At 41.9% G+C, this 25387-nt stretch overlaps 1 protein-coding gene across 8 annotated transcripts in view; it reads right to left on the minus strand.

Annotated features, from left to right (window-relative positions):
* PLXNB2 (plexin B2) overlaps positions 1 to 25387 on the minus strand; it is a 261514-nt gene that overhangs the window by 65417 nt on the left and 170710 nt on the right. For all 8 annotated transcript variants that reach the window (XM_074592825.1, XM_074592361.1, XM_074592723.1 and 5 more), the window contains 7 exons: positions 15958 to 17068; positions 14035 to 14217; positions 11141 to 11263; positions 7172 to 7272; positions 5008 to 5134; positions 3121 to 3271; positions 679 to 793 (listed from right to left, as the gene is read on the minus strand). In XM_074592825.1, the coding sequence (XP_074448926.1) occupies positions 679 to 793; positions 3121 to 3271; positions 5008 to 5134; positions 7172 to 7272; positions 11141 to 11263; positions 14035 to 14217; positions 15958 to 17055 (1898 nt within the window). In that variant the 5' untranslated portion in view covers positions 17056 to 17068. The remainder of the gene's footprint in view (positions 1 to 678; positions 794 to 3120; positions 3272 to 5007; positions 5135 to 7171; positions 7273 to 11140; positions 11264 to 14034; positions 14218 to 15957; positions 17069 to 25387) is intronic.

The raw sequence follows: 25387 nt of genomic DNA on the forward strand, positions 1-25387 counted from the left end.
CTTTTTCCCCCATTGACAAAAAAAGAAAATGAAATTCCATCTTTATTCATTGAGGGTAGATCAATCTGTTACAGCGTCCTTACTATATTAAGCTGAAAAGTTCATAGCAAGAACAGTTCAAGAACCCCCCCAAGCTATTTTCTCGCTTAAATATCCGAACAAGGATTGGAAATCCACAGTACCTTGTGCAAACTTTGAGATCAAGTCTGAGAGGACTGGAAATGATCTCGATCAACCTTCCTACATAAGATGGAACAAAGTGGGGTTTGCGTTGGCTGCGCCTGCCTTGGGGCAGCCACGTCTTGAGCAGAGCAGGTGATGGGACCAGAGTCAGCTCTGATCATCCTAGTTGAAAGCACTGCAACCCAAAGCACAAATCTAATGTTTGAGGGAACAAGTAGGTAAGCAGATGCCGACAGAGCTCACCTGCAATGGCAATCCCATGAACTGGCCTTTAATTATACGTGCCATGAATATTCCCATTCCACGTGGTTTATGTTACCTTCTGCCCTTCAACCATTTTTCAACTTCATTAAAATGTAAGAAAAAGAATTTGGACACTGGCAAATTGAGTGCCAAAGGCTTAATTATGAAATGATTGAGTAACTCAGCTGCCAGTTACCTGAAACACCACGCTACAGGATCTAAACACCTAAGTTAAGAAGCTGAAATACTTACGGCTGATTTTCAAAAAGATTCATTGCTTCTTCACAGTCGTAAAAAGGGTAAGTATGAGACGCAAAAAATATCTTGTTATTTCCAAAGGTTAACTGAAGTGGAACTGAAACATGATCTATCACAAAAGAAAAAAAATATTATCTAAGTGGTTGTTGAATCCTTTAGCTCTTGAGCTGAATGATACAACGATAATGCTTTTATTATTTTACAGGACACAAGCAAATATTTAACTATACCGTTGACACTCTGGATCTCATGACCCGTTATACTTCAGATCTATAAGCTCTGCTTTGTCTTTTTAAGCTTTGCAAATTTTTCCACACATGGTTGTCAGAAGAAAAGCGGACATGGGATAAAGGGAAGAAGGAAAATTATAGAATAGCTTTGTTTTACAGAAGTGTTTCTCAGCAGTGCTATCATCATGCTAGAATTTTAAAGAGTCTAGAAGAACAAGAAAAACTGAATAAGGACATAATTGAACACAGACGAAAACTGGCATGAGAACAGTCGTTTTAAATAAAACATTTTCTTAAATATGGATATGTCTGCATGTAAAATTACTTGTTTCATTTGTGGATTAAAACTGTCATCGTCATGTGAATTAAAGCAAGTGATCTTTGTGGTTAATGCCCAACAGTGCCTGCAACGCTCAGTTACCACAGGCACTTCTGATCTTCAGTTTGCTGTACATGATTTCTCCACAAATGTACTTCTTGTCTGGATCATTATTGAACTAAGAGTGGAAAATCTATCTTCAGAAACTGTTGCTTTCCTCAGCGAAGCTGTTTGAAATACCTTTTGCAGAAATCATTAAGCCCTTGTCGCAAGCTATTTCACAAGCTATTGGGCAATTTCAAACTCTGCTTTCCTTGAACAGGTTCTCTGAAGAAGCTGCTTGGCTGGAAGTCACCTCTGCCTGCACTGGGTCCCCTTGAATATTTCAGACCGGTAAGAATGCCAAGGGATTTCCTAACAACGGGACTGCGAAAAAGCATCCTTCCTCTCTAGAAATGTCTTATTCCCTTTGGAACCAAACACAACTAAAGTAACCCAGACTTTTCCAAACTCAATAGGGTTTCTTAACAGTAAGTGGATGGCTCAGGACCTTTTGTCACATGCTGCCAGGAACCACTGGCCGTGGTAACAACCGTCTGCCTCCTGCTGAAGTGTCTGCCAAGCTTCTGAGCACCTTTATATTACTTCTGAACATCCTTTCAGATGGATCCCTGTGTGACAAACTCAGAGGGCTGTATTATTTCCAGGTGACTTGGTTACTCGAATGCCATCTCTGAGAGGCTTCTAGTCTCACGTTTTATGCTGAAAGACATCAAGCTGTCATATTTATCAACCCAGCTGCTTTATGTCCTGCTTTACAAAATATTTAGGGAATATGAATTAGCCCTAAATAAGGAACTGCCGCTTTAACACATCATAATCTGATACTGTGACACACCCCAGCTAGTTTAAAACTTGAGTGAGATTTTAATATCACTACTCTTCCTGCAACTGAAACTGGATTTTGATCTGTTTCAGTCTTAAGAGAATTGAAATGTATCTTAAAAAGTGCTTCCAAGTACTGCTCTGACAGTCCATGACTGCTGTGATACATACAAAGGGGATATCCTCAAGGGTACCTCTGCAAGCTGCAAGAACGCCCTTTTTTGTGTTCCGTTTTGTGTTTTTTTCTATTTGTTTCTTTAAACTTGATACATAATAATCAGTGCTGTGTAATCAGTTTTATTCCATGTGTTTATGCATCAAGATGTATGAACTTAAAGCATGAACAAAACACTATCTAGGAAACAGGACAAGAATTATGGCTGGCAACAAACCTTAAGCATATAATCAGTGGTTCAGAACAATGATACAGCCTTTAATTATACGATCACATATTTTTCCACTGGACTTACTGCCGCAGAAGCTGGAGGGCACATTGCAGAAGAGGCAGAAGGCTTTATGAGAGAAAGAACAGCCTTGTGACATGGACCAGAAAACAAGCCACTGAACTACAGCTGACTAGAGGAAAGCTAAGACATCAGAGATGAAGAACTTCACATCTGAAGCACATGTGTGGCTCTTCTGGTCCCACAACTCGGAATGATTAGGGTAAGATTAGAGAAGCTGGGCTTTGTTTGTCTGGGACACAGAGTAACACCGCTCTGGCTCTGTGCCTATGGCTCTGCCAAGCTCCTGTTTCAGGTTCCTGGTAGAAACACTTGGAATGCTTGTAAATACAGCAATGGAAAAAGTTTGAGCAAACCTTTTTTTTTTTTTTTTTCCCCAAATGTTTGAATGGACAAAGTTCAGCAATAGACTATTTGGGGAAAGGGACTGGAAGAGGAAAATAACCTTGTACGGAGCTCATATAAGGGCATCACATTAGAAGCAGCAGGCTATGTTCTTTCCTCTTATTATATGTGGAGGGCAGCAATATTTCTTTACCTTGACCTTTTGGTGTTGGAGGTATTATATCGGGCGGATCACAGATAATAACCCCTTCTCTTAATTGAGCGTCATGGATTGTTTCACCAAACGTACACAAAACCTTGTCACTGTCAGTCAGAGTTGGCAACGGACTTACAGTCAGTTCCACCTGGAAACAAAATTTAAAAAGGGTAAAATATTTGAAAGAAGCAAAACAAGAGCCAGTAAGATTTATTTACGGCCAGAGAATTTCAACTGCTCTTTTTTTTTGGCAAACTATGATATAGTATCACAGAAGATGGTTCTCCATTTTTATTTCATCCCATCTCCTAATCTTTTCTTCTTATACCTCTACCAATTTTTCCAGGCTGGGTATATATTGAATTAGACTGGTACAAAAACCTCTTGTCCTGTCAGTGCATTAGATCAGAACGACAATGTCTGTACAGGCACACCCAAAGCCTTTTATTCTTGTTCTCAGCATCCAGTTTAGCAACAATAAACAGAGTGGTTAACACTTAAATCCCGAAAACTTAATTAAATTTACACTAACCATAGGTGTTACTAGTGAATAATGAAACCAAGGCTGGATGGGCTGGAAAAGCTGGAGTTTGAAAGGGCTGAACAGAAAAGCGGCTTCCTCAAGACTCAATGTACATGCAAGAAACCCACTGAGATCTATCATTACTGATGAAAAAGGATTTCTGAAAGAGCGATGGTGAGATCTTAACCTCCTTGAGGAAATTATCAATATAGAGTGCATGTGAGAAACTAAAAGCAAAATAAAATGGGAAAACTTAGCAACGAAAAAGGGAAAAATTGAAATGAAATTTTGGATGCTGTCCTTGATTTAATCTTCAGGTGTGTTAATTATACAGTTTAACTTTTTCCATTTTGTATTGCCAGTAGAAATAACAATCATCCCTTTTACACTGAAACTGGTCATTATGTTATGAGCTGCAATGTTTTTTGGGGAGTAAAGGAATCATGAGGAGACAGTGGCATTAGCGATGGTACAGGCAGCACGTAAATGTTCATTTGAAGTTGGGTTTGGGTTTGGTTTTTAGGTATTTTGGCCTCAGATGCTGATGCGAGATACCAGATACTTGTCAACACAAGTTAACAAGATCTGAACTAAGAGAAGGTATGGATTTTAAGTGGACTAGTTACACTCTACTAACATTTTTATTCAACATAGAAATGGCCTTAACACAATGCTGTTTACATCATTTAGGATTGGAATTAAACTGACTCAAATTAAAGTCTCTTTTTTTCTGATTAAGGGACTTTAAAAGCCACTTTACTGATTTTACTTGCTGAGCACCCCCAGGAAGCCCTCAGTCTGCACTGGCACGTTCCATTTGGAGTAAGAGCAAGCTACGACACCCTGGTCACAGTCTGAATACTCAGTTTTGTTGCCACAGAGACATTTTGCACGCTGAATTTACCTTCTGCATGTACCCAGACTTCGCTGTGTAGGCAAATCCACCGCTGATTTTAAAGCAACAGCTTATGGCTTCGCTGCTTACTTAAGTTTATGCTCAAGTAAGCTGAAAGGGCAACATGAAATCTCCCCTATCAGTTACTTTTTATGGGTTATACAACATCGTGCAACACTTTCATAATATTCAGATAAGTGTACGTGCTATATCATCCATACCAGTGCACCATCTTTGGTTTACAGAGAAGGTCAAAAAGAGCATTTCTTAGAAGAAAATATAAACTGCAACCTCTGAAAACAGTAGGCAAGAAAGAGCACTGTGACAAACACCAGAGAAAGAGACACCCAAAACATTATCCTATTCCTAGTCACCACTGTGCATAAAGAAATGCAGATATTCATCTTCCTGGTGGTCACACCAATGTGCTTTAAGAACATGAAGGGAAAGCGCTTTCTTGTCATACCTTTGTGGGGGCTCTGCGACTCATGTTTAGAGGGTCTGCGCTAACGATGGTCATGCATGTGCCACTTGGACTCCACAGCCAGTGGTTCTCCTTATCAGCTGTTCCACAGTCTGCCTTCTTTGTGCACCTGACAAAACAGGAACAAAAAGTCAGAGCAAGGCAATATTATAGCTGGACTCCGCTTTCTCTGAACAACTGAACAATTTCAGGCTTAGAGACTGAAATTACAACACAAGCTGACTAGGAATTTGCTTTAATATTGACTATTCAGGTTGTTAATAGAGAATTTTTAAGACAATAAGTGGATGAATAAGTATTGACGGTTTGACATGTCAAAAGCAAGTGGGGAAACATATACATATAATATTTTGGACCCCATTTCGGACTAGACGACCCAAACTCACAGACAGGCAGTAATATTTAGCACAGGAGCCATCAGGCAACGGAGCCACTGCTGATCATCTGAAACCAGGCTGATTAATCTTAATTGTAAAATATAACAAACTCCTGAATGAGTGGGCACACTCTAGTTTTTCTGCAGGTCAAGTGGCAGACAGCTACGTGTTGCCAGTAAAAAGACACCTGATGCATGAGAGTACAAACGCAGCAGAGTATTGCTGGGGCTACACAGGCTTGTGGAGAGCTCCTGTGAAACCACAGCACTAGAAATGTCACTTTTGCAGTGAATGTTTTCATAAATTCCAGCCGTTATTTAAGATCTCTCTCTGACAGAGCTCCGTTACCACTATGGGAAGACAGCAGCAGTTGTGCAGTCTCACCAAAAATACTGGGAGATTTTCCCAGCTCGTGGACAAGAAGCACAGAAAGAAGAGATGCTGCAGTGCAGAACTGCACAGTTCTGTCAGCCCTACCCTTAAAGATATAATTTACACACAGAGTCTACATTCATATAACATATCCCTAAATACACTATTAATTGCTGTGTGTGATCATGAGACAGAACTTGCTGCAGATGGGAAAAACATTAGAAATTAAAAACTTTTTTTTCCTCATTGGAAATAAATACTAGCAAATGCAAAAATTCATGTTTTCCTGTTCTCAGAGACCATTAATACTTTGAGATATTGAGGTCAGTGGTCATATCAGAAACCTGAAGGGAAATCTAAGGAAAATTGCCTTTTGTATGATATATGACATGGCCTTCAACTCCCAGCAGCCCACGAGGAGTCTGAGGTGTATATTCCAAATCTCAGGTTTCATCCACAGCAACTGAAACCCAGGCTGGAAGAGTTACAGTATATTACATAAAGCTGCACGCACCGCATAAGTTTCTCTGCAGTGCTCCATATTCTGCTACACATCAGGCTGATAGGTAACTTAATGTGATAGTTCACATTTTCAGACAGGAAGCTGGAAACCTGAAATTCATCTGCATACTATAATTAAATAGCCCCTTTGTTCCAACAGCAAGTACTTAGAATCACGGATTCCCAGCCGCTCATGCCACGGGGTTAATTAACTTCGTAGTCAAAAAGAGAGCTGCAGAACCGCTCTTCCCTATTGCCACTCCAATCAACGAAGACTGCAAAGAAGAGACATTCCAGAGCTGTTCAGTGCTGTCCCGGTTTACATGTGTTTGAATATTAATTCAGTTAACCTCTGCAGCTCGTCAGCCAAATGCCGCTTTCTGCTCTCCTAGCAGTTAGGTGAGGGTTCAGTGTAGCTACATGTCTTGATAGATGACGTTTATATAAAAACGGTGTTTGAGCTATATACTTTATTTCAGACGTGAACAGTTTTTTTTCCTTTTTGCAGTTTTACACTTTCCTGCTCTACTTAAAATTTATGCTATATTTTCTGAATATTAAATAGGGAGCACTCTTTTAATTTCTGGGGAGAACATTTGACTGCACAGATCAGAGGGTGATAGAACATGCAGTCAGATGTATTACTGATTTTCAGTACCGGCACAAAAGCATATACTTTCCCAGACTAATTGAATCTGCAGAAGTCAATGGGGACTTATATGTGTGCACAGAAGATTGATATCAATGTCTATGTGATAAATTCAATCACTATCAATCAGGAGTGTAAGGCTGAGTATAAAAAGTTGGGGTCATTACACCGAGCAGTAACCCAAGGCAAGTGTCAAAATTTGAGCTATTCCACTGCTTGCACCCAAAAAAGCAGCAGCAGCACTCACCTGCCCTCTCTCACACACCAGCCACAGTACGGATCCCTCGCTTGAGTACACTTCTCACAGTCTGAATATTTGTGGCAGTCCTGCACAGGTAGCCGATACACCTGCAGAACCAAAAGTAAAGCAAACCGTAAGGGATCTGAAGAACGCGCAAGGAGACGGAAACGTTGTTGTGCAGCGCTGTTGCCTGTGGCAGCAGAATACTTGACCCTGTGTTATTATGATCAGAGCTCAGCTTGATTTTAAGAAAATCCATACAAAACCAGAGTCTGGCTACGTCCCCATTAACCAAGTCCAAATTCACACACTTCTTCTGCTTTTATTTTTAACTACAATATTCCCTAATCTCTCTCCAAAGTAATGTAGGACATTGTTATAATCCAGAATCATGAGCAAGTCTTACAAAAATTGAGCTTTTAATTTCCTCCAGTTATGTTACTTCTAGAAACCCATATTACAGCAGCCACCGCAGGACAGAAATTGCGTCAACAACGCTCTGAATTCAAGAAACAGCTACTGCAGAACAGATACTTTCAAAACGCTAACTTGGTACCGGCTAGATAATTTTTTAAACAAAATATCCTTCCCTCCATATCACCAGCACGGAGATGAAAACGTTTGGAAACGCGACCGTCGGTGGCACTTTTAGCCAGAAGGCATTTCAGAAAGTCTGCAAGCGTGAGAGCGCCAGGGCGCTTTGGGTTACGGCACTTCTCCACGCATAACCCTCCACCACGCAATACATTCACGAAAGAAAACAGAAATAATTATGACAGGAAGCAGCAGGGAAAAGAGCATCATCAGTTCTCATGTCTCAGTCCCCCAGTAAATATATGGCTTCTGGTTTTGATTTCCTTTGGTGCAGAGAATAAACAATTTTGTCTTTCTTTGATGCACAGAAAAAGGAGCCAGCACACAACCATCCCTTTTAGTTTTGCTGCTGAAATGATGCAAGAGGAGAACAGGACACATGTCTTCCTGTTGATGACTGTGTTTTACTTTTAAAGAGCGCAAAAAGTCTAGCAACAGTAACTCTGAGATGTAAACTTTCATCTTTCTACCTTAACCTCTCATTTAAAACAACTGACAATTACAAAGCTACTTTGAAAGTCTGAGTTTGGCCTTTTCTTTCACTTTCGGAGAGTTCAGTCTGACTCAGTTAAGGAAAATATCCATATTGTGTAGTTTTCTTGCATATATCAATACAGAGGTTTACCTTTTCAGCACTCTTTTCCACTCCCTCTTCTTCCACATATTCTTACCTAACTGGAGCTGAGTTACTGGCACTCTGTTTCACTAACTGGTACCCATGAGTAATTTAATATCCAGTGAATGGCTTTTTTATGACAAAGTATTTATTTCATAATTCTGGCAGGCAGAAACAAGCCCTAGAGCCCAATTTTTATGTAAACTTAATGTAAACTTAATTCTGGCAGGCAGAAACAAGCCCTGTCTGTGCAATTTTTATGTAAACTTAATGGATTTAAAAAAAAAATATAAAAATAGCAGCTCTGTTTACAGTCAGCTTCAAAACGCAGAGAAACTAATTTTAGAGATTTTTTCTAATTGTCATTCTTAATCAAAGAGCGTGGTAAAAACTAAAACAAGCAAATAAGCTAGTGATTGCGGTAAGTGACTGCCACAGGCTTCTGCTTTCCTCCCACTACGGTAGGTACCATGAGGAATCTGGGATCCTAGCAGTGATGCTCACTTGTAACCACCCAGCGTGAGCGTGGCAGGGGTGGTACGCTCCTTGCCAGGGCCCCCAAGAAGCTCCAAGGGGTTTCTCCTGCTCTCTGCCCAAGCTCTGGGAGCAGAGCAGGGAGGAGGGGGCTGACTTTTGAAAGCATTTGCTCCAAGCCACCCACTGCTATTGACACAGCAGGAGAAGCTGGGAGGAGAAGGGGGAGGGAGAAGGGAACCAGGAAAGCAAGAGCTCATTTTTCACTGTGGCTCTTAACCTCTGTAGCATTCTTCCCTGTATTTCTCTCGATCTGATTTCTTTTCAAAGGCTGCTTCAAGTTATCACCTACCACATCATCCCTTTCACTTTGCTCAAGTGCTTACAGAGCCCAAGCAATTCTTTTCCGAATGCTGCATCCGTCAGGCAGCTTAGCATTCAGCACACCCATCAGTGCGGCTAGCCTGCTCTTTATTGTTTACCTTATTTTAAATAACTCTAAACCATTCTAACTCCCAGGGCAGGGTTCTGGTATCTCTATTCTCACAAATCCCAGCAATGCTTAACCCAGAAGTGCACGTTTCAGCATTTATTCTTCTCCCCTCGCTCACGTTGCTTCGTTTCTCCCAGCTCCGAAGGCCTCCATTCTCCTCCTGTCTATCTGCTACTAAAAGTGGGTGGGACTGCTCATTGTAATTAACTCCTGGAGATGACAGTAATGTAATGCCATTACAGAGCTCCCAACTTTAGTTATTCATATTTAAGCTGAACAGGTTTTGTAAAAGAAAACTATTATTCGCATTATTCAGAAACGGCGGCGTCTGAGAGCGCTACTTGGAAAGGATTAAACTGAAATCCTTTCTCTGGTAGAAATTTGCTGCTTTCTAAATTTAAACATTTTGTAGAGATGGAATTATTTTTTTTGCAAATTTTCTTGGAAAAATTGCTCTGTGGCCTTCCTAAATTCTACCAATTCAAGCAGACTGTCACCAGAAAAGTCGTCTTCCTCCAAGGTTGCTGCCACCCCTTATGCTGCTCAGCAGCTCACGCCATAGCCTGGTGGGGACATCAGGGCTCCTAAGCAACGTGCCAGCTTGTCAAATGGGGTGCCAGGCCGCCCAGGCTTTTGCGGACAACATTGAAGTTTGGAGTTTTGTTCCATATCTGAACAGAAGCCAAACAAGAAGTATCAACTACTCAAAAAAAAAATATATTAAGTAACCTCTTGCACACGCTGTCATATTATTAAATGCTTTATAAGTCGCTTATCTGGCACTTTTTCCAATGTGGCTTCTAGCCTGAAAAACTTCAGCTAGAATATAACGTTCCCGCAGCAGGAATTTATATTAATCCTTTTATAAAACAAAGAACATTCTTCTTGCACTGTTTTCCCCAAATAGTCTCCTTTCCCCTCATTTTCCCTGTATTGCTGCTGCCGGAGCGTTTCTCATGTCCCATTCTGTGTCCCTGTCAGTGCTGCAAATGGTCACAGCCTGTCACCCATCCCGTCCTGGAGAGCTGCTGAACCACATGTTTGAGGCTGGCAGCTCCAGCCACCAGAAAGAGAAGTGTCAGAAGAGGGTTGCAGCTGGAAGTGAAGGAGAAATCTGGCATCCCCTGTCATCTCCTACTTGCTTTTTTTCCTTCCTTTCTTTACAAATCTCCATTGTGTCTCACCTGGCAGCACAGAGGAGGGGAACCTAGAAGAGGCTGCCTGTGCCTTTCACAGCCAAGTCCGACCTTTCTCGCTTGGTTCTAGTAGAGGCTCAAACAAAAGTGTTTCCCAAAGTATAATTCTCTCCTTTGCTTCTTAGTTTTTGACGGTAAGACCCACGAAAACTCCTGGCAGCAGTAGAGATGTGTAAATGCTATTATGTCAGCTGCCAGCATCCTAAATCCTGAGTATTCTTGAAAAGGACTGATGGCAGCTAGAGCATCCACTGGTACCCCATGGACACCACACTGAGTGCTAGGGCTGCCTGACCCCATGGAGTGCTGGTGCCGGTGCCAAACATCTCAACTTCGTCCTTCTCCCAGACCCCACAAGAGAGCTTTAGAGGTGAACCCACTTGCCATTCCCAATCCCTAAGTACCAAGGATATAACAGTTCTCCAAGTGACAACAATCAAGTCCATCAGCTTGGACTTGAGAAAGGTCTTCATACACAGAGTGGAAGAAGCCCCACCAAATGGTGTGACTTCCAGGAACAACCGAGAAATGTACAAATCTCAGGTAAAGTTGCAGAGAAAGTGAAAGCGGGCCTGGTCCTTAATGCAAGCAGGACACGTTACCTTGTCTGTGGTCATCACATACAGATTTTCTTGGGTTTGGTCAAGAACTAGGTCGTTCTTTATGGGTTTGTTTCTTTCAATTGTAAGAGAGCTGTACTCAGTTGCAGCAGATGACAGGAAAACCTATTTCATGGAAGAAAGAAAGGTGGTTAATGTTGCTTTTTTCCCCCCATATATAATTATATCTGGCTACTGCTGTAAAAGACAATAAAAAAGTGTTTCTATAAATACATTAACAACAAAAGGAAGGCTAAGGAGAATCTCCATCTTTTATTGGATGTGAGGGGAAACACAGAGACAAAGGATGAGGAAAAGGCTGAGGTACTTAATGCCTTCTTTGCCTCAGTCTTTAACAGTAAGAACAGTTGTTCCCCAGGTACCCAGCCCCCTGAGCTGGAAGACAGGGATGGGGAGCAGAATGAAGTCCCCATAATCCAAGGGGAAATGGTTAATTACATGACACACCACTTTGACACACACAAGTCCATGGGGCCAGATGGGATCCAGCGAAGGGTACTAAGGAAGGTGATGGAAGAGCTCACCAAGCCACTTTCCATCATTTATCAGCATTCCTGGCTAACTGGGGAAGTCCCGGTTGACCAGAAGTTAGCAAATGTGACACCCATCTACAAGAAAGGTTGGACCACATGATCCTTGTGGTCCCTTCCAACCTGGTATTCTGTGATTCTAAAAAGGGTCAGAAGGAAGATCTGGGGAATTACAGGCCTGTCAGTCTGACCGCAGTGCCGGGGAAGGTTATAGAACAAATCGTCTTGAGTGCCAGCATGTGGCATGTACAGGACAACCAGGCGATCAGGCCCAGTCAGCATGGGTTTATGAAAGGCACATCCTGCTTGACTAACCTGATCTCTTTCTATGACAAGGTGACACACTTAGTGGATGAGGGAAAGGCTGCAGATGTTGTCTTCCTTGATTTTAGCAAAGCCTTTGACACCGTTTCCCACAGCATTCTCCTGGAGAAACTGGCTGCTCATGGCTTAGATGGGCATACGCTTCCCTCGGTAAAAAACTGACTGGAGGGCCAGGCCCAGAGAGTGGTGGTGAATGGAGTTAAATCCAGTTGGCGGCCGGTCACAAGTGGTGTTCCCCAGGACTCAGTACTGGGGCCAATTCTGTTTCATATCTTTATCAACGACCTGGATGAGGGGATTGAGTGCACCTTCAGTATCTTTGCAGATGACACCAAGTTGGGTGGGAGTGTTGATCTGCTTGAGGGTAGTAAGGCTCCTCAGAGGGACCTGGACAGGCTGGGTCAATGGGCTGAGGCCAATGGTATGAGGTTCAACAAGGCCAAGTGCCAGGTCCTGCACTTGGGTCACAACGATCCCATGCAGCATTACAGGCTTGGGGAAGAGTGGCTGGAAAAGCTGCCTGGCAGAAAAGGACCTGTAGGTGATGGCTCACAGCTGGCTAAATATAAGCCGGTAGTGTGCCCAGGTGGCCAAGGCGGCCAACAGCATCTTGGATTGTATCAGGAATAGTGTGGCCAGCAGGACTAGGGAAGTGATTGTTCCCCTGTACTCAGTACTGGTGAGGCATCACCTCGAGTACTGTGTTCAATTTTGGGCCCCTCACTACAAGAAAGACACTGAAGTGCTGGAGTGTGTCCAAAGAGGAGCAACAAAGCTGGTGAAGGGTCTAGAGCACAAGTCATATGAGAAGTGGCTGAGGGAATTGGGGTTGTTTAGTCTGGAGAAAAGGAGGTTGAGGGGAGACCTTATCACTCTCTACAACTACCTGAAAGGAGGTTGTAGTGAGGTGGGGATCGGTCTCTTCTCCCAAGTAACAAGCAATAAGACGAGAGGAAATGGCCTCAAGTTGCACCAGGGGAGGTTTAGATTGGATATTAGGAAAAATTTTTCCACTGAAAGGGTTATCAAGCATTGGAAGAGGCTGCCCAGGGAAGTGGTGGAGTCACCATCCCTGGGGATATTTAAAAGATGTGTAGAGGTGGCACTTAGGGACATGGTTTAGTGGTGGACTTGGCAGTGTTAGGTTTATAGTTGGACTCAATGATCTTAAAGGTCGATTTAAGACCTTTAAGACTCTACGATTCTATGATTAATGAAAATCCTGTTTTTACTCAAGTTCATGAATTCACATTAGGGAAAACATTTCAACTTGAAGTATACGGCATCAAAAGCAGCAAGCAAAGCATAAAAGGCATAAAAAGAAATTGCTCACTGCTCACAATAGATAGTATTTGTATCAGAGTTTTTTTGTAAATACTGATTTATTTTAGTGCTATAAAATTAAAATTCTCAATTCAGAGCCTTTGCACCTGAACATGTTCAAATCTGTCATCTTCCCTTATGGTAACCAACAGTTTCAGCTTAAAATTTCAAACCATGTAGTGGCACATGGCCATCATCCTCCTTCAAGCAAAAGAAGGTATCTGGCATTGCAGTCTTGACATTTTAACTCCACAAACACGTGAACCCTGGAGCCCCCCACCACACAGTCAGAATTTAGCAGAGCTCCAGCTTGGCCTTTGTATTGCCATCTCTATTCACTGAATGGCCAAAATGATTAAAAAATGAAAAGTTGCTCTTAAACTAGTACGGGCTTGAATAGAGATAAGGCTAGAGCAGCTGCTAGATTACCTAAGGCTGTTTATATAGGGCTCTCAGTAGGTATCTAATCCTTTGGGAAAAGTGTCATTCAGGCGATGCTAATTCAATCTGTGTATCGGATAGCTGAGGTACATCAGAAATAATGTGGTTTTTTTTGAAATTAAAAATACCAAGCTCCAAGAGAATTTGCTCCTGGTATGTAATCTTAGAAATCCCACTTACTTTCAGAGTAGAAGTATGCTACCACTACAGTTCGCGACCTGTTAAATATCTTCCAGTCTTTTAAGTCCAGTTCATTACCTTAAGAATTTTGCCATCTGACGTTCCCAGAAAGGCCACGGTATGCCCGTTCTCCACAGCCACAGTGACGGCCGTGAGATTCATCCCTTCTTTTTGCAGTACCGGCTTCTCTATAACACCATTCTTACTTCCCAAAAGGTACGGCAAGTGTTCGGAGCCACAGGGGAAATTTTTGCTTGCATTCTAATAAGGAATAGCAATACAGAGCGATGTTAAACATTCAGATCACTAATACAGCACTAAGAATGAAGTGCAACCCTATTACCAGGCAGTATAATACCCCTCAGACATAGAAGAGTAGAAAGAGAGAAATGGATTGTCTGCCCGTTTTCCCCCAGCCAACAGGCAGCAATCAGAAAGCAGCCTGCTAATTGCAAACTGCTTCAATGCTTTCACGTTCCAGGAGACATGGGGAGAGAATTTTTTTGTTTCTATTTCGGCATAGCAGCACAGTTGAAAAAGTAACCAGCTTGTTTAATTAAAATGAACATGTCATATAGATTGGGTTGACCAATTTTGTGTTGGAAGACTGTTTTTTTAATGCCATTTTGTTTCTTAATTTGCTGCTATCCATACAAAAGCAACCCACTGGCAACCGTCTCGTGAACTTCAACACATTCCCTCTTCGCTATGCTTTAATCCTGAGCTGCAGGGAGTGCCACCAGAAGGAAGTTCATTCACACCTTGCCTTTTCTGCTATATTTGGTAACAAGACTGTCTTTTTGATCTGAAATCCACACCTCCTTTTTGCCGGAAATGAGGGCTGCTCTACTTGTCACATTCAGGATTTCTATGTTTGATGCTCACCTCAGATGCAGGGTACTGCACTGGTATTCAGTGAATACACTGGTACACTGGTGAATACACTGAATACACTGGTATTCAGAAGCAAAAAGTGATCTTTTGGCTTCTTATCAGTGCTGGCGATCTACTGTGTGGGAGAGGGCTGTGGTTTCATGAGATGAAGGATTCTGGGTCAATACCACCATAAGGTATTCCCATGCCCCACCTCTTCAGCTGTTCACTCCTGGACTGTAGCACACCACTTCTCAAGCTGTGCTCAAAGAGCTGCTTATGCAAGTGTGTAACCTGCTCAGGTTGGGGAATTAAGACATTCTCCTAAAAGCTGGCTGAGTTATTTTTAAGATTTTGAAGACACAGTTTAGTGTTGGCTGCAGTAATGAATGGCATGAACAAGCAGGGCCTGGGAATAGGTTGTGGTATGAGCGAAAACATCATAAAGTCAACAGAGACACTGAAAACTGCCTCTCAGAGACGCAGTCATAAACTAAAGAACAGTATCTGGAGGGGTGTAACAATGACCTCCAAAAACCTTACAGCCAAGGTAATGACAAACCATAAGAAGAAAACGAAGATGGCCATCATGCTATGGAAGTATTTTGAGCCAGAGCAAAATATGAACACCGCCTGAATGTAAGAAACACACGCATTTCCAGTTATCTGAAAATTCAAATCCAAGGGAGAAACAACACTGAACTCAAGATATCACCTACAAGATTCTTAATACCATTTAAAAACATTATAGATACGTTGGCTGAAACCAGAATTGTCTACAGTGATTGCCCAGAAGCTGATTATGGGTGCAACAAATCACTGCATTTGACTCAGTAATTTCCATACCAGAAGAAAACCTTCAAAAGAAATGCATTTATGAAACCAATATTAACCTTTCAGGAGACATCAAATCTTTTTTTAAAAACTCAAAATTATTACTATCTTGCCACTTCTTGCTTGACCTGTTCTGCAACCCTCCCAACCACATTGCATTTCTATAGTGAATCCAGCTATTGAGTTTTCAGTCATCTGATCTCACTATAGGCTTAGCTCAAAGCTGCCCAAAACATGCAGTTTTATATTTTCCACTGATTCTAACACAGATTGTAAAACTGATAGTGATATTACCAGTCCATGTGATGCACACGGGTTTTCTGTTGAAAAAAGTTTGTAAAATGAGCTGGTGTTCTTTTTAGTGTAGCAATCATTCCGGTTTTTTTCCATCTTTTCATTGATGTGCCGCAAGGAAAACACACACATGGCAGATTTTAGAGAGCCGTTATCTTTGTTTACTTTGCTGAAGAGTGCAATAAGAACTTTGTCATCTGAGAAAGCATCCGTGGTTTGTCTCTGCTGAGCCATGCTCTCAGCCAGCTCTTCTCCTGGGGTAGTGACGTAAGCAGAATGACAGTGGTCGTAGGCACCATCATCATCTTTGCAACCCAAGTCCATTTCAAAGTAGGAATAATAATGGGCGTCATCTTTGCACAGACGCGCAATCAGTGTGCGGTTATTGACGGGCTGTTTCTCTTGCTGATTAAAAATAAAATAAACATAATTTTTATCCTCAAAGACTGACACAAATTGTTGTGTGCTTGACGAGTGATAAGCTGACTTAACAGCTGCCGAGTCCGTATACATTTCAAAAATGTCTTTTCCATCCCTTTCATAGAGCTGCCGAGTGCTGATTATTATTCCATTATCATTTGGTCCATTCCCTTTCCCAACAAACAGCACTCGGTCATTATGCAAGGAAGTGATCAGTCCCACAGTTGATACATTCTCATCGTTGCTTGCTACAAAAGACTTTTCTCCGCTACTGTCTACATAATACTTCTCATTGCTGATGTCTTCTAGATCTCTGATGGCACAGATTCCCTTAAAAAGGCTTCCACACACCACAATTGTTTTATCTGCCTTGTTCAGCAACAAGAGTTTGTTATAATTGTCAGTCAGTACTGCCTCTTTACATTGATTCTCGTCAATGGGAGGTGTGCATTTTTTGTTGTCCTTTCTTGGACCTGTTTCTACAGACCTTATTACTTCCAGGTTTTCTGTAAGCTGATGCAGAGCATTTACCACTCCCAAATAGATTATCCCAGTGTCATTATCCACTGTTAGATGATTTAGCTCTGAAGTGCTCTGGAAAAATTTCAGTTCCTCATTTCTGGATAAGGTGATGCAAAAACAGCTCAAAATGCTCAGTTTCCAGATCCATAAAGCCATTTCTATGTAATACCTAAAAAGGGAAAGAAAAGAAGAACATGAAACATATTGAAAAATAAAATTTACACAAAAATTCAGCAACATGAATGTTTTTTTCTTTCATGATATCAGACACAAATACACTTATCCTTATGCATGTGTAGACATCATGAAGATTATGGAAAGCCTCAAACCCTGTTAATTGCCTAGCAATTTAATATGTTGGGGAAGGATTAAACAAGGTCATATGTCTAAATGATTATCATATAAACAATTAGATAATCAATCTCTCTGCTAGAGCACAATGAGAACAACAGACAATTTGAAACAACATAGAGTGCCAAGAAGTGGTACTGCTTCTCCAGACGGCTTCATACAGTGTGAGTTATTTATTGCAGAGATTTTAAAAATAAGCTGGAGGATCTGTGTTTCAAGTGGCTCCTCCTTAATAGAGGGGGAGAATTTACATAAAAGTGTTTGAGACATTGATGGTAGAGCCCTTAATACGCAACACTGCCTTTGACTGCTGGTATGCATTACAGTCCAACATTTCAATTCACTGCAGCACTGCAATTTAATAGTTTAAAATCTGCCTTAAGAACACCCCTTAGAGTTTTATGGGATCAAGATTCTGTTACTGGTTTGGGTTTTCTTCAGAATTTTCCTTCTCAAGCAGATCACCTGGCTGTTTGGAATTAAACAAAGACCTTCTGAAACTTGTAACAAGACCTACCATTTTAACCTGAAGAGTTAAATGAGGAGGCAAGTCCCGACTGGCGTCCTAAGCTCAAAACATTTTGTCAATGTTTTCTGCAAGTGTTTAGTTCTGAGAGCAGAAAACTGAAGGTGGCATGCTTGGAAACCCCGACGTTAGGGGGAAAAGGTAAATACTGCTTGGAGGAAGTACTGAAAAACAAATACGAGCTACAGTGTTTTCATTTTCAAAGTTAGCCATGTGCCTCCATAGCCTGATGAGGAAAGAACCTGTAAACTTACAGGGAAACTCAAGTTAAATCTGAAAACATCTGGAACTGTGAAGAAAAAGGGAAAAAATAAAACCCAGAAAAGAGAAACATTTAACAAAGTAATCTAACGGGCAAAAGCCTTGTAGGAGGAGGAAAATAGCATAGAATGCCAAAACAAGGAACCGAAATAAGAAAAGAAAAATAATAAAAATAATAATAAAGAAACCATGCTCCTGTGTCAGCTATAACTTCTGTTTTGGCAGCAGCAATAGATTCTGGTGGGATGTGAATTGCCTGAATCATCATTTATACTGGGTAACTGAGGTTAAACGTCAACAACCATGCTGCAGAAGTTCGAGCAGGGAGGGGAGGACTCTGGTGAGCACAAGCCATCTGCCAGCTCCCCAAACCACCCCGGCATCGCCAGCAATGCAGAAAGACAACTCCTGCCCTCCAGCATTGACTGCAGTTTGCTCCTCTACGCAGAAAACCTGCGGGTAACTGTGAGAACAGCTTTTCTAAAAGCAGAGTGATTCTAACTCCTAACAGGATAATAATGAAGACAAAATAAAAAGCTAACTTCAATCTTGTTTTGCTGAAGTTTTTATCATGTACCAAACTGAGTAGCTAACTGTAAAATGAGGTCAAAGAAGAGACAGTACATTACTGACGGCAGAAGCCTGACTTCTAATGATAGGCTGACCTCATATGACAGTGACCAAGAAAAGGCTAAGAGTTATAACCCATTCTTCAGACACACGGACTTCAGCGCATGCCTTGCAATGTAATGAAGTGCTGGACCTCTCTGCAACAGCCTTAGACCCGCTCTAAGGAACCCAGAAGAATTCTGATATTGTTTGTCAGAAACTCCTCTTTTCTTCCTGCTCCTAAGGACCTCAATTTTCCAAACGAGCTTTGATCCCAGCTTACATCTCCGTGGCTAAACGGTATGTCATAATGCATGTCATCTAGTTTCAAATATTTTCCCTTACAGTTATCTGCAATGAAATAAAAAAACAGCTTGACATACTACTGCAATGTTGTTCCATAAAAAGTTTTATCATTCTACTATCTATTGCACAAGGATCAAACGCCGAAGAATTCAGATTCATTTGTTCCTGTTTTTCCCACAAGGTAATTATTGTCAGATTATTATCATCTCTGCTCTCAGTCAAAAAAAGCCATAAATAGCTCTACTTATAAAATATGCTTCAAATGAATGGAAAGTAATTTATTGTACCTTAATTTCTGTACTCGGTTCACCTCCATGTCCATTTATTTCAGTGCATTAAAGAACCATTTTGTCCATTTGTGGCACCCAGCTTAATGACACAGAGCCTGCACTTGCAGTACACCTGCCTTTGTCCCACGGACAGAACGAAGAGCCTTGCTAGTTCAAGCCAGAGCCAGAATTCAAGGAAAAGTACACATTGCACCTCTTAACCACACTCCTACAGAAGTAATTCACCTCTCTGTACAAAAATGGGTACTGCGTCCTCCCTGCTATTTGCTGCCTTGTTTACTTATCAAATTTTTGACTTAAATTATTCAGACCTACATGAATTCTCCATTAATTCTGGGTTGTTGGGTTTTGTTTTGGTTCTTTTTTTTTTTTTTTTTTTGGCATTTACTCCCTGCCACTCCAATCTCATGCCAAACACTGTCAGGTTATCTCAGACCTCCATGCAAGGCACGAGTTCTTCATTCCCTGTACCTACTGGTTTCATTTCCCCTTCCCTCCCCCGCTTCAAAGCAAACAGTAAAGAAAAACTAAATATGCTATGGAAAAGATCCAGAAGTAAATTCCCATGCACTTCTCAAATACCAGGCTTAAGGAAAGAAAAAAGCAAACAAAATGAAATGAGATGCACTACAACCACAGCTCATTCTCACCTGATCTTAACTTAACTGGGAAGTAGCAGCTGGAGGAATCCTGCTATGGCAAGCTGATGTGGTAGGACCTGCAGGGCAGATGCCCTATTGAGTTAGGTGCTATGGAAATGTACCAAGTAACAGTTTCCTGTTGTGAAAAACTTCTGCTTTAGATGAAAAAATCACGGAAACACAAGAGAAAATGAGTAAGAAGCCCAGGCTGGAGCACGGAATCCGAGATGTTCAGCACGGCAAATGTATTTCCAACGGCTTAATCACATAGTTTAATTACACGTGGGCCTGTGTGGCTTACTCAAAGTCATGCCCTGGTCCTGAGAACTGACATACACCCTCTGACCTCAGTTTGCACTTAGTTTTAAGCCCTTGGCAGACTCAGGATAAAAGAAACCCAACCGAGCAGTTGACCACATCACTTTTTTCTCTCTTTCAAAGTCTTGTCTCCATCCTGCCTCTTTCTGCCTGCCCCCTGCGATATCTTAAGAGTCATCTTTATCACTCTCCCATCAAGATTATCAAAATTGCAAAGTCATTTCCTTTTTGGATTCCTCCCTTTTTCATCATTGCCTTGCCTACCCCTTCCCCCATCTCAAAACATACTCCTATTCTGATTCATATACCTTACAGACAACTGAACAGGATTTCAATGAGTATCCCAGAAGGATGGCAGTAATAATAAACACACTCCCAAAGAGAAAAAAATTATTATAAAAAGGTGGGTGTTAATTAAAAAGAAAGTACGAATAACATACAGACCCTCCCCAGTCTCTCAGAGACTTGACAGGTGACAAGGAAAGTGGGATGGCAGCAATCAAGCACTTTACAAGAAACCCACTGAAAAAAAGTGTCTTGCTGCTACAAGAAATATGAAACTCTAGTGCAGGAAACGCAGAGCACCCAGGAGAACACTTCATACAGGGGAACTGCCATAAAGTGGCACCGTGTTGGAATGACAGATCTACCAGTGCTCTGCCCCACTGCTAGATCAATTTTAATTTAAGTACCCATAACTTTATGTCTTTCTACTCAAGCAAGACCAATAACCTTAAGTAAGTCAATTCTTCAAAAGGCATGCAGGAAAAAAAGGAGCATCTATAATCTACGGGTACAAAGCGAGTTACAAATTGACTACTGAGTGTTATAAATACCCTTAAGAATTAGCACTAGCAACATGCTGACATGGATGTGGCAGGTGTTTTCCTCCTTCACTGCACAATCCTCTGCTGTACAGAACCTTCAACTTTCCAGCCATCCCCAGTCACCTGTTTTTGGCCTTCAATATAACTTTAGCTTTATGTTACTTAATTTCTTACATTCATTTCAGCTGACATGAAAGAATGCCAAGTTCTGCCTGAAATCGGAATAACTGAGAACTAAAACAAGTGATATTCCCATAAACGATGGGCAAGAAAGTCTTCAGCGAAGGAATAATCTCACCAGTTTAGCTTCTGCGGTGTTTTTGCAGAGCTGTTCCTCACTAACCATATATATACACTGAATTAAACTCTGTTACCTCATCCAGATAAAAGTTGTGTTACTTGAAATTATGGGTCTAGAGACAAACACTTCTGCCAAGAGAGGAAGATACTGATGTGCTTTTAACAGTAAGTGACGCAGAGAACTGTGGTTCTCACTGCAAAATTTCCCCTAATAATGGAGATCCAAAAGAGGTAAAAAAATTCATAAAAAGACCAAAAATTTTGGTGAAAAGATCCAAAATTTGCAACATAAATAGGTAAAAATCAAAATTGCTTAGAGATTTTGGGAAATAGGAATTAAAAGAAATTTCTCTTCTACCTCATTTAGATAACTTTGTTGTTAGCTTCTGATAGGTTTGACGTAAGTCAAAAAGAATTCAGCTTTCATTTTCAAGCTAAAAGGAATTCAAAACAGGAATTGGAGCATGCACGTGAGGCAGGGGATGAACAGATTTTCAGTTTGGATTTCAAAGCTTCTAATTCTGTGAGAACTGTAGATAAATGTGAGCACTCTCCTCCCCAGCTAAAACTTTTATTACTATTTCCTAAAACAAATCAACGATGGGGTTCGTTGATTCAGAGAAGAAATCACCTGGAAAAACACTCCATGGGATTCAAACCCATTTCCTCAGAGCAAGACAATATGCTGGAAAAGCTTTGGAGAGAGAAGAACTTCTTTTGTAGATTATGGCATAGGTCCAAAATTGGTTTTGTAGAACCACCGAGAACAGGGACCACTGTGCTGGGTGTCCATCCCTTTCGTTGTGACGGTTTGCTGGTAGCAGATGGGACCTGTGGGCCAGTGAGCTGTGGGAGGTCACTTTGCAGGGAATGAAAAACCGATATCCATTTCAATAGAAGTTGTGATAGCCTGTACTGCTCAAACATAAAAGGAGTCATTTTCCTTCTCTTTCACTGCTCTTAGAAACACAATTTGCTAAGATATAGGGCGTCCTCATATGGGACATGGAATCACAAACTCAGGTTACCAAAACCAAAGGTTTCCTATACCATGATTTCATCTGTCAAGAATGAGCTGTACTCTGGAGTAAACCTATCACTCGTACCTGCAGCATCAGCAGAGGCCAGCGGTGGCCAGAAGAGGAGAGCGTGCACAGGATGATTATCCTGGGAAAGGGGCACAGGGAAGAAGATCCTTACATCACTCCAGAGACTCTCATCTTTCAGAAGATCTGAGGTATCAGCGGTGGCTCTTGCAAAAAGAGCTCAGATAACTCACTCCCAGAGAGAGCCCATTAACTCGAGCAGATACTGAGGCATCCCACAGCCTGGCTAGTTGGGAGCTCAAGGACAAAGGGAGAAGTTTGAAAGGATTAACCAATGTGGCACGCGCAAGGCCACCCAAATAGTATTTAAGGACTTTTCTTGAGCTTTACCTACAAGGTCATCCCTATCAAGCTTCCCACAAAGGCAGAAAATGGGTTTTGAGAATCTGAACCACCAGTCACGTTACCAGAGATCATCCGACCTGTTGCCTTCCTTGTGTCTCCCAGCTTCCAAGTGGGGAGGGTGGGGATGAAACAGGGGATCTCATCCAGCTCCAGTATCTCACGTGACTACAGTAAAACGGTATCGCCACATACAAATGGACCAGCAACACAAACAGAAATGTCTTCCTGTTTCCAGGCCTTTCCAACATGGACAAGGTCTCTCCAGGCACTGCAATTGCATTAACAGCTGAGGAGCACAACTGCTTTTCACAGTAGGTCCTATATCCACCAGGATCCCAGCATCTCCCTGCCATGGACACTCATGAACTTGGTGCAAAATCGGCAGGGTTAAGTCAGAAATTTAAGCGAGGCAAACAGCTAGCAAATTCAGAGTTCACATTAATAATTATGTCATTAGCTTCAAGCTAAATTAATAACACTATTAGCAGTCTGAAGCAAAACCTTTCATCCGCGCACACCTGAACTCCAAAGTATTTAATATTCTGATCCAGATCCAAATTCAGAGCAAGTGGGAGCAATGTGAGTCTTAATTTTTCAACTAGGAGTCACTGAAAAGAGCATTAACAACAGGTAACGAGACTCACAAATGCACTTATTTTGTGATCGCATTCAAGAACTTCCAATAATGTGCTGTCTCTGCAACATCAGCAGGTAAACGAAAAAGGAGAGTAGTGCTTTGCAGATTTATATGTGCTCTTAGACGCAGAGCCGTGCAACACAAATGAACTCTAATGAATTCCCTGGTTTACTACAGCCAGACTGGCAGCGTTTTGATTTTGAAAATCTGATATACCATGGATTCTGCCATAGTTCAAGGGTGGGTTTTTTGCTGCTCTTAGGAATCAAAACAATTCTTCTAAGTGAAAGTATCTTCAAACGTTCACAGTGCCAAGTAGCTTAAAAAAAAAGTCAATAAAAAGAGCTGCTGTGGAAAGACCTCATTCTACAGCATTAGCTACCAGCAATTACGGAGTATAAACCACTCTCAGACCCAGGTAGCTTGTGCCTGAAAGGTCTCTTCAAATCCTGATTTTTATTATTGCAATTTTTATTATAAAGACAAGTGTTTGTATTATCACCTCAAATAACAGGGCTGCATATACACAATACAGCCCTGCTGATGCAGGCAGGAGCACACGCAGGGATGAGAAACGCTGCCGAAACAGACCTGCGTTCCTGCCCTCCTGGACCACACCTCCCTTTCAATTTGGGCTTCTACATTCAGGCCTCCATCTTTTTTGCGTTCTCTCAGTAGAAATGAAGCGCTCATTTTAATGAGGCCTCGCTTTCTCAGTGTTACAAAGATGTAGTTGATCTGCGAGAAAAGCAGACGAGTGACGTCTTTAATAGCAAGCAGCTGACTCGGCAGGAATCTGAACCCACAGAATCCTCTCTCTGACACGCTTCACGGTTTTGTTAAAACCATGAGGTCTCCTAACTAACAAAAATTTTTATTTTTTTTTTCTCCCAGCCTCATAGAGCACTAAGCCCAGTGATGCCCTATGGACCAACATCCAGCTCCCATCAGTCTGCAGTCGGCACAGGGCCACAGGCCCCTCCAGACTCTCCCAAAGTTGCTTACAGACACTTTTACGCTCACTGATCCTGCAAATGGCTAAATCTAATTTGGTCCCAAGTGCAAATACCCGCTGCAGTGTCTGAGCCGCCCGAGTTTCGAGGGGGGATGGCTCCCTGCAGCAACCGCTGTGCAAGGCGGCCAGAGAAGCCTGGCGGAAAGAAGGGACCGCCCCATGGATGCCCACCAGCTCCACGCAAGCCCTGGGTTATCTTACCCCTTCTGCAACTTGGGAAAACTTTTTTGCTTTCTTTTATCTGAGGGACCAGCAGAAAATGAGAGAGAGTGAGAGCCTGGAGCATGAGAAGGAAAACCCAGGGAGTTGGGATGGCTTTAATTTGCTGGCTTTCCCTGCAATAATAAGGGTATTACGGCTCAAGGAAAAAAATGCATTTATACTGATAGTAAAAGGACTCTGTGTCACCAGCTCCACGCTACAACAACGCATTGCTTGTTTTCAGTGCTAAGGTCATCTTCAAGGACTGGTTTTGGACTTCCCCTGGAAGAAACAAAAAAGGAGGCGGATTTTTTTCCAGTGTGGGGGAGTCTGAGCATGACCACGTGGAAACAAACACAAACTACTCTGGCTCCTTCCTCGCCAGAACCAGTTCTCCCTTGTAATTAACCATTAATCACATGCACAAAAAAATAATCAAATCAAAAGGATGACATTTCCAGCATGTGTGAAGCTTTACTTTCCCACAAATTGCACAAACGAGACTGGAGAGGTCGCAGCCAGGCGATCCATCTCGCCCTCCTCTCCTCCTCCAAACAGAAGCACCAAACCACGCTGGGGGTGTCCAACGCAGCCGCAGCCTTTTAGAGCGCCACCAGCTCGAACCCGCATGAACCCCTTTCCTGACTTGAGGGCGGCGAGAGGAGAGCTGGAAACAGCCAGGAATTTCCTCACTGTGATATGGCTACACAGAACGGCAAAGAGACTTTTGAAGCCAAGCAGCATTTTGGCACGAG

The sequence above is a fragment of the Larus michahellis genome, chromosome 1 (assembly GCF_964199755.1).
Source record: "Larus michahellis chromosome 1, bLarMic1.1, whole genome shotgun sequence".
NCBI classification, from domain to species: Eukaryota; Metazoa; Chordata; class Aves; order Charadriiformes; family Laridae; genus Larus; species Larus michahellis.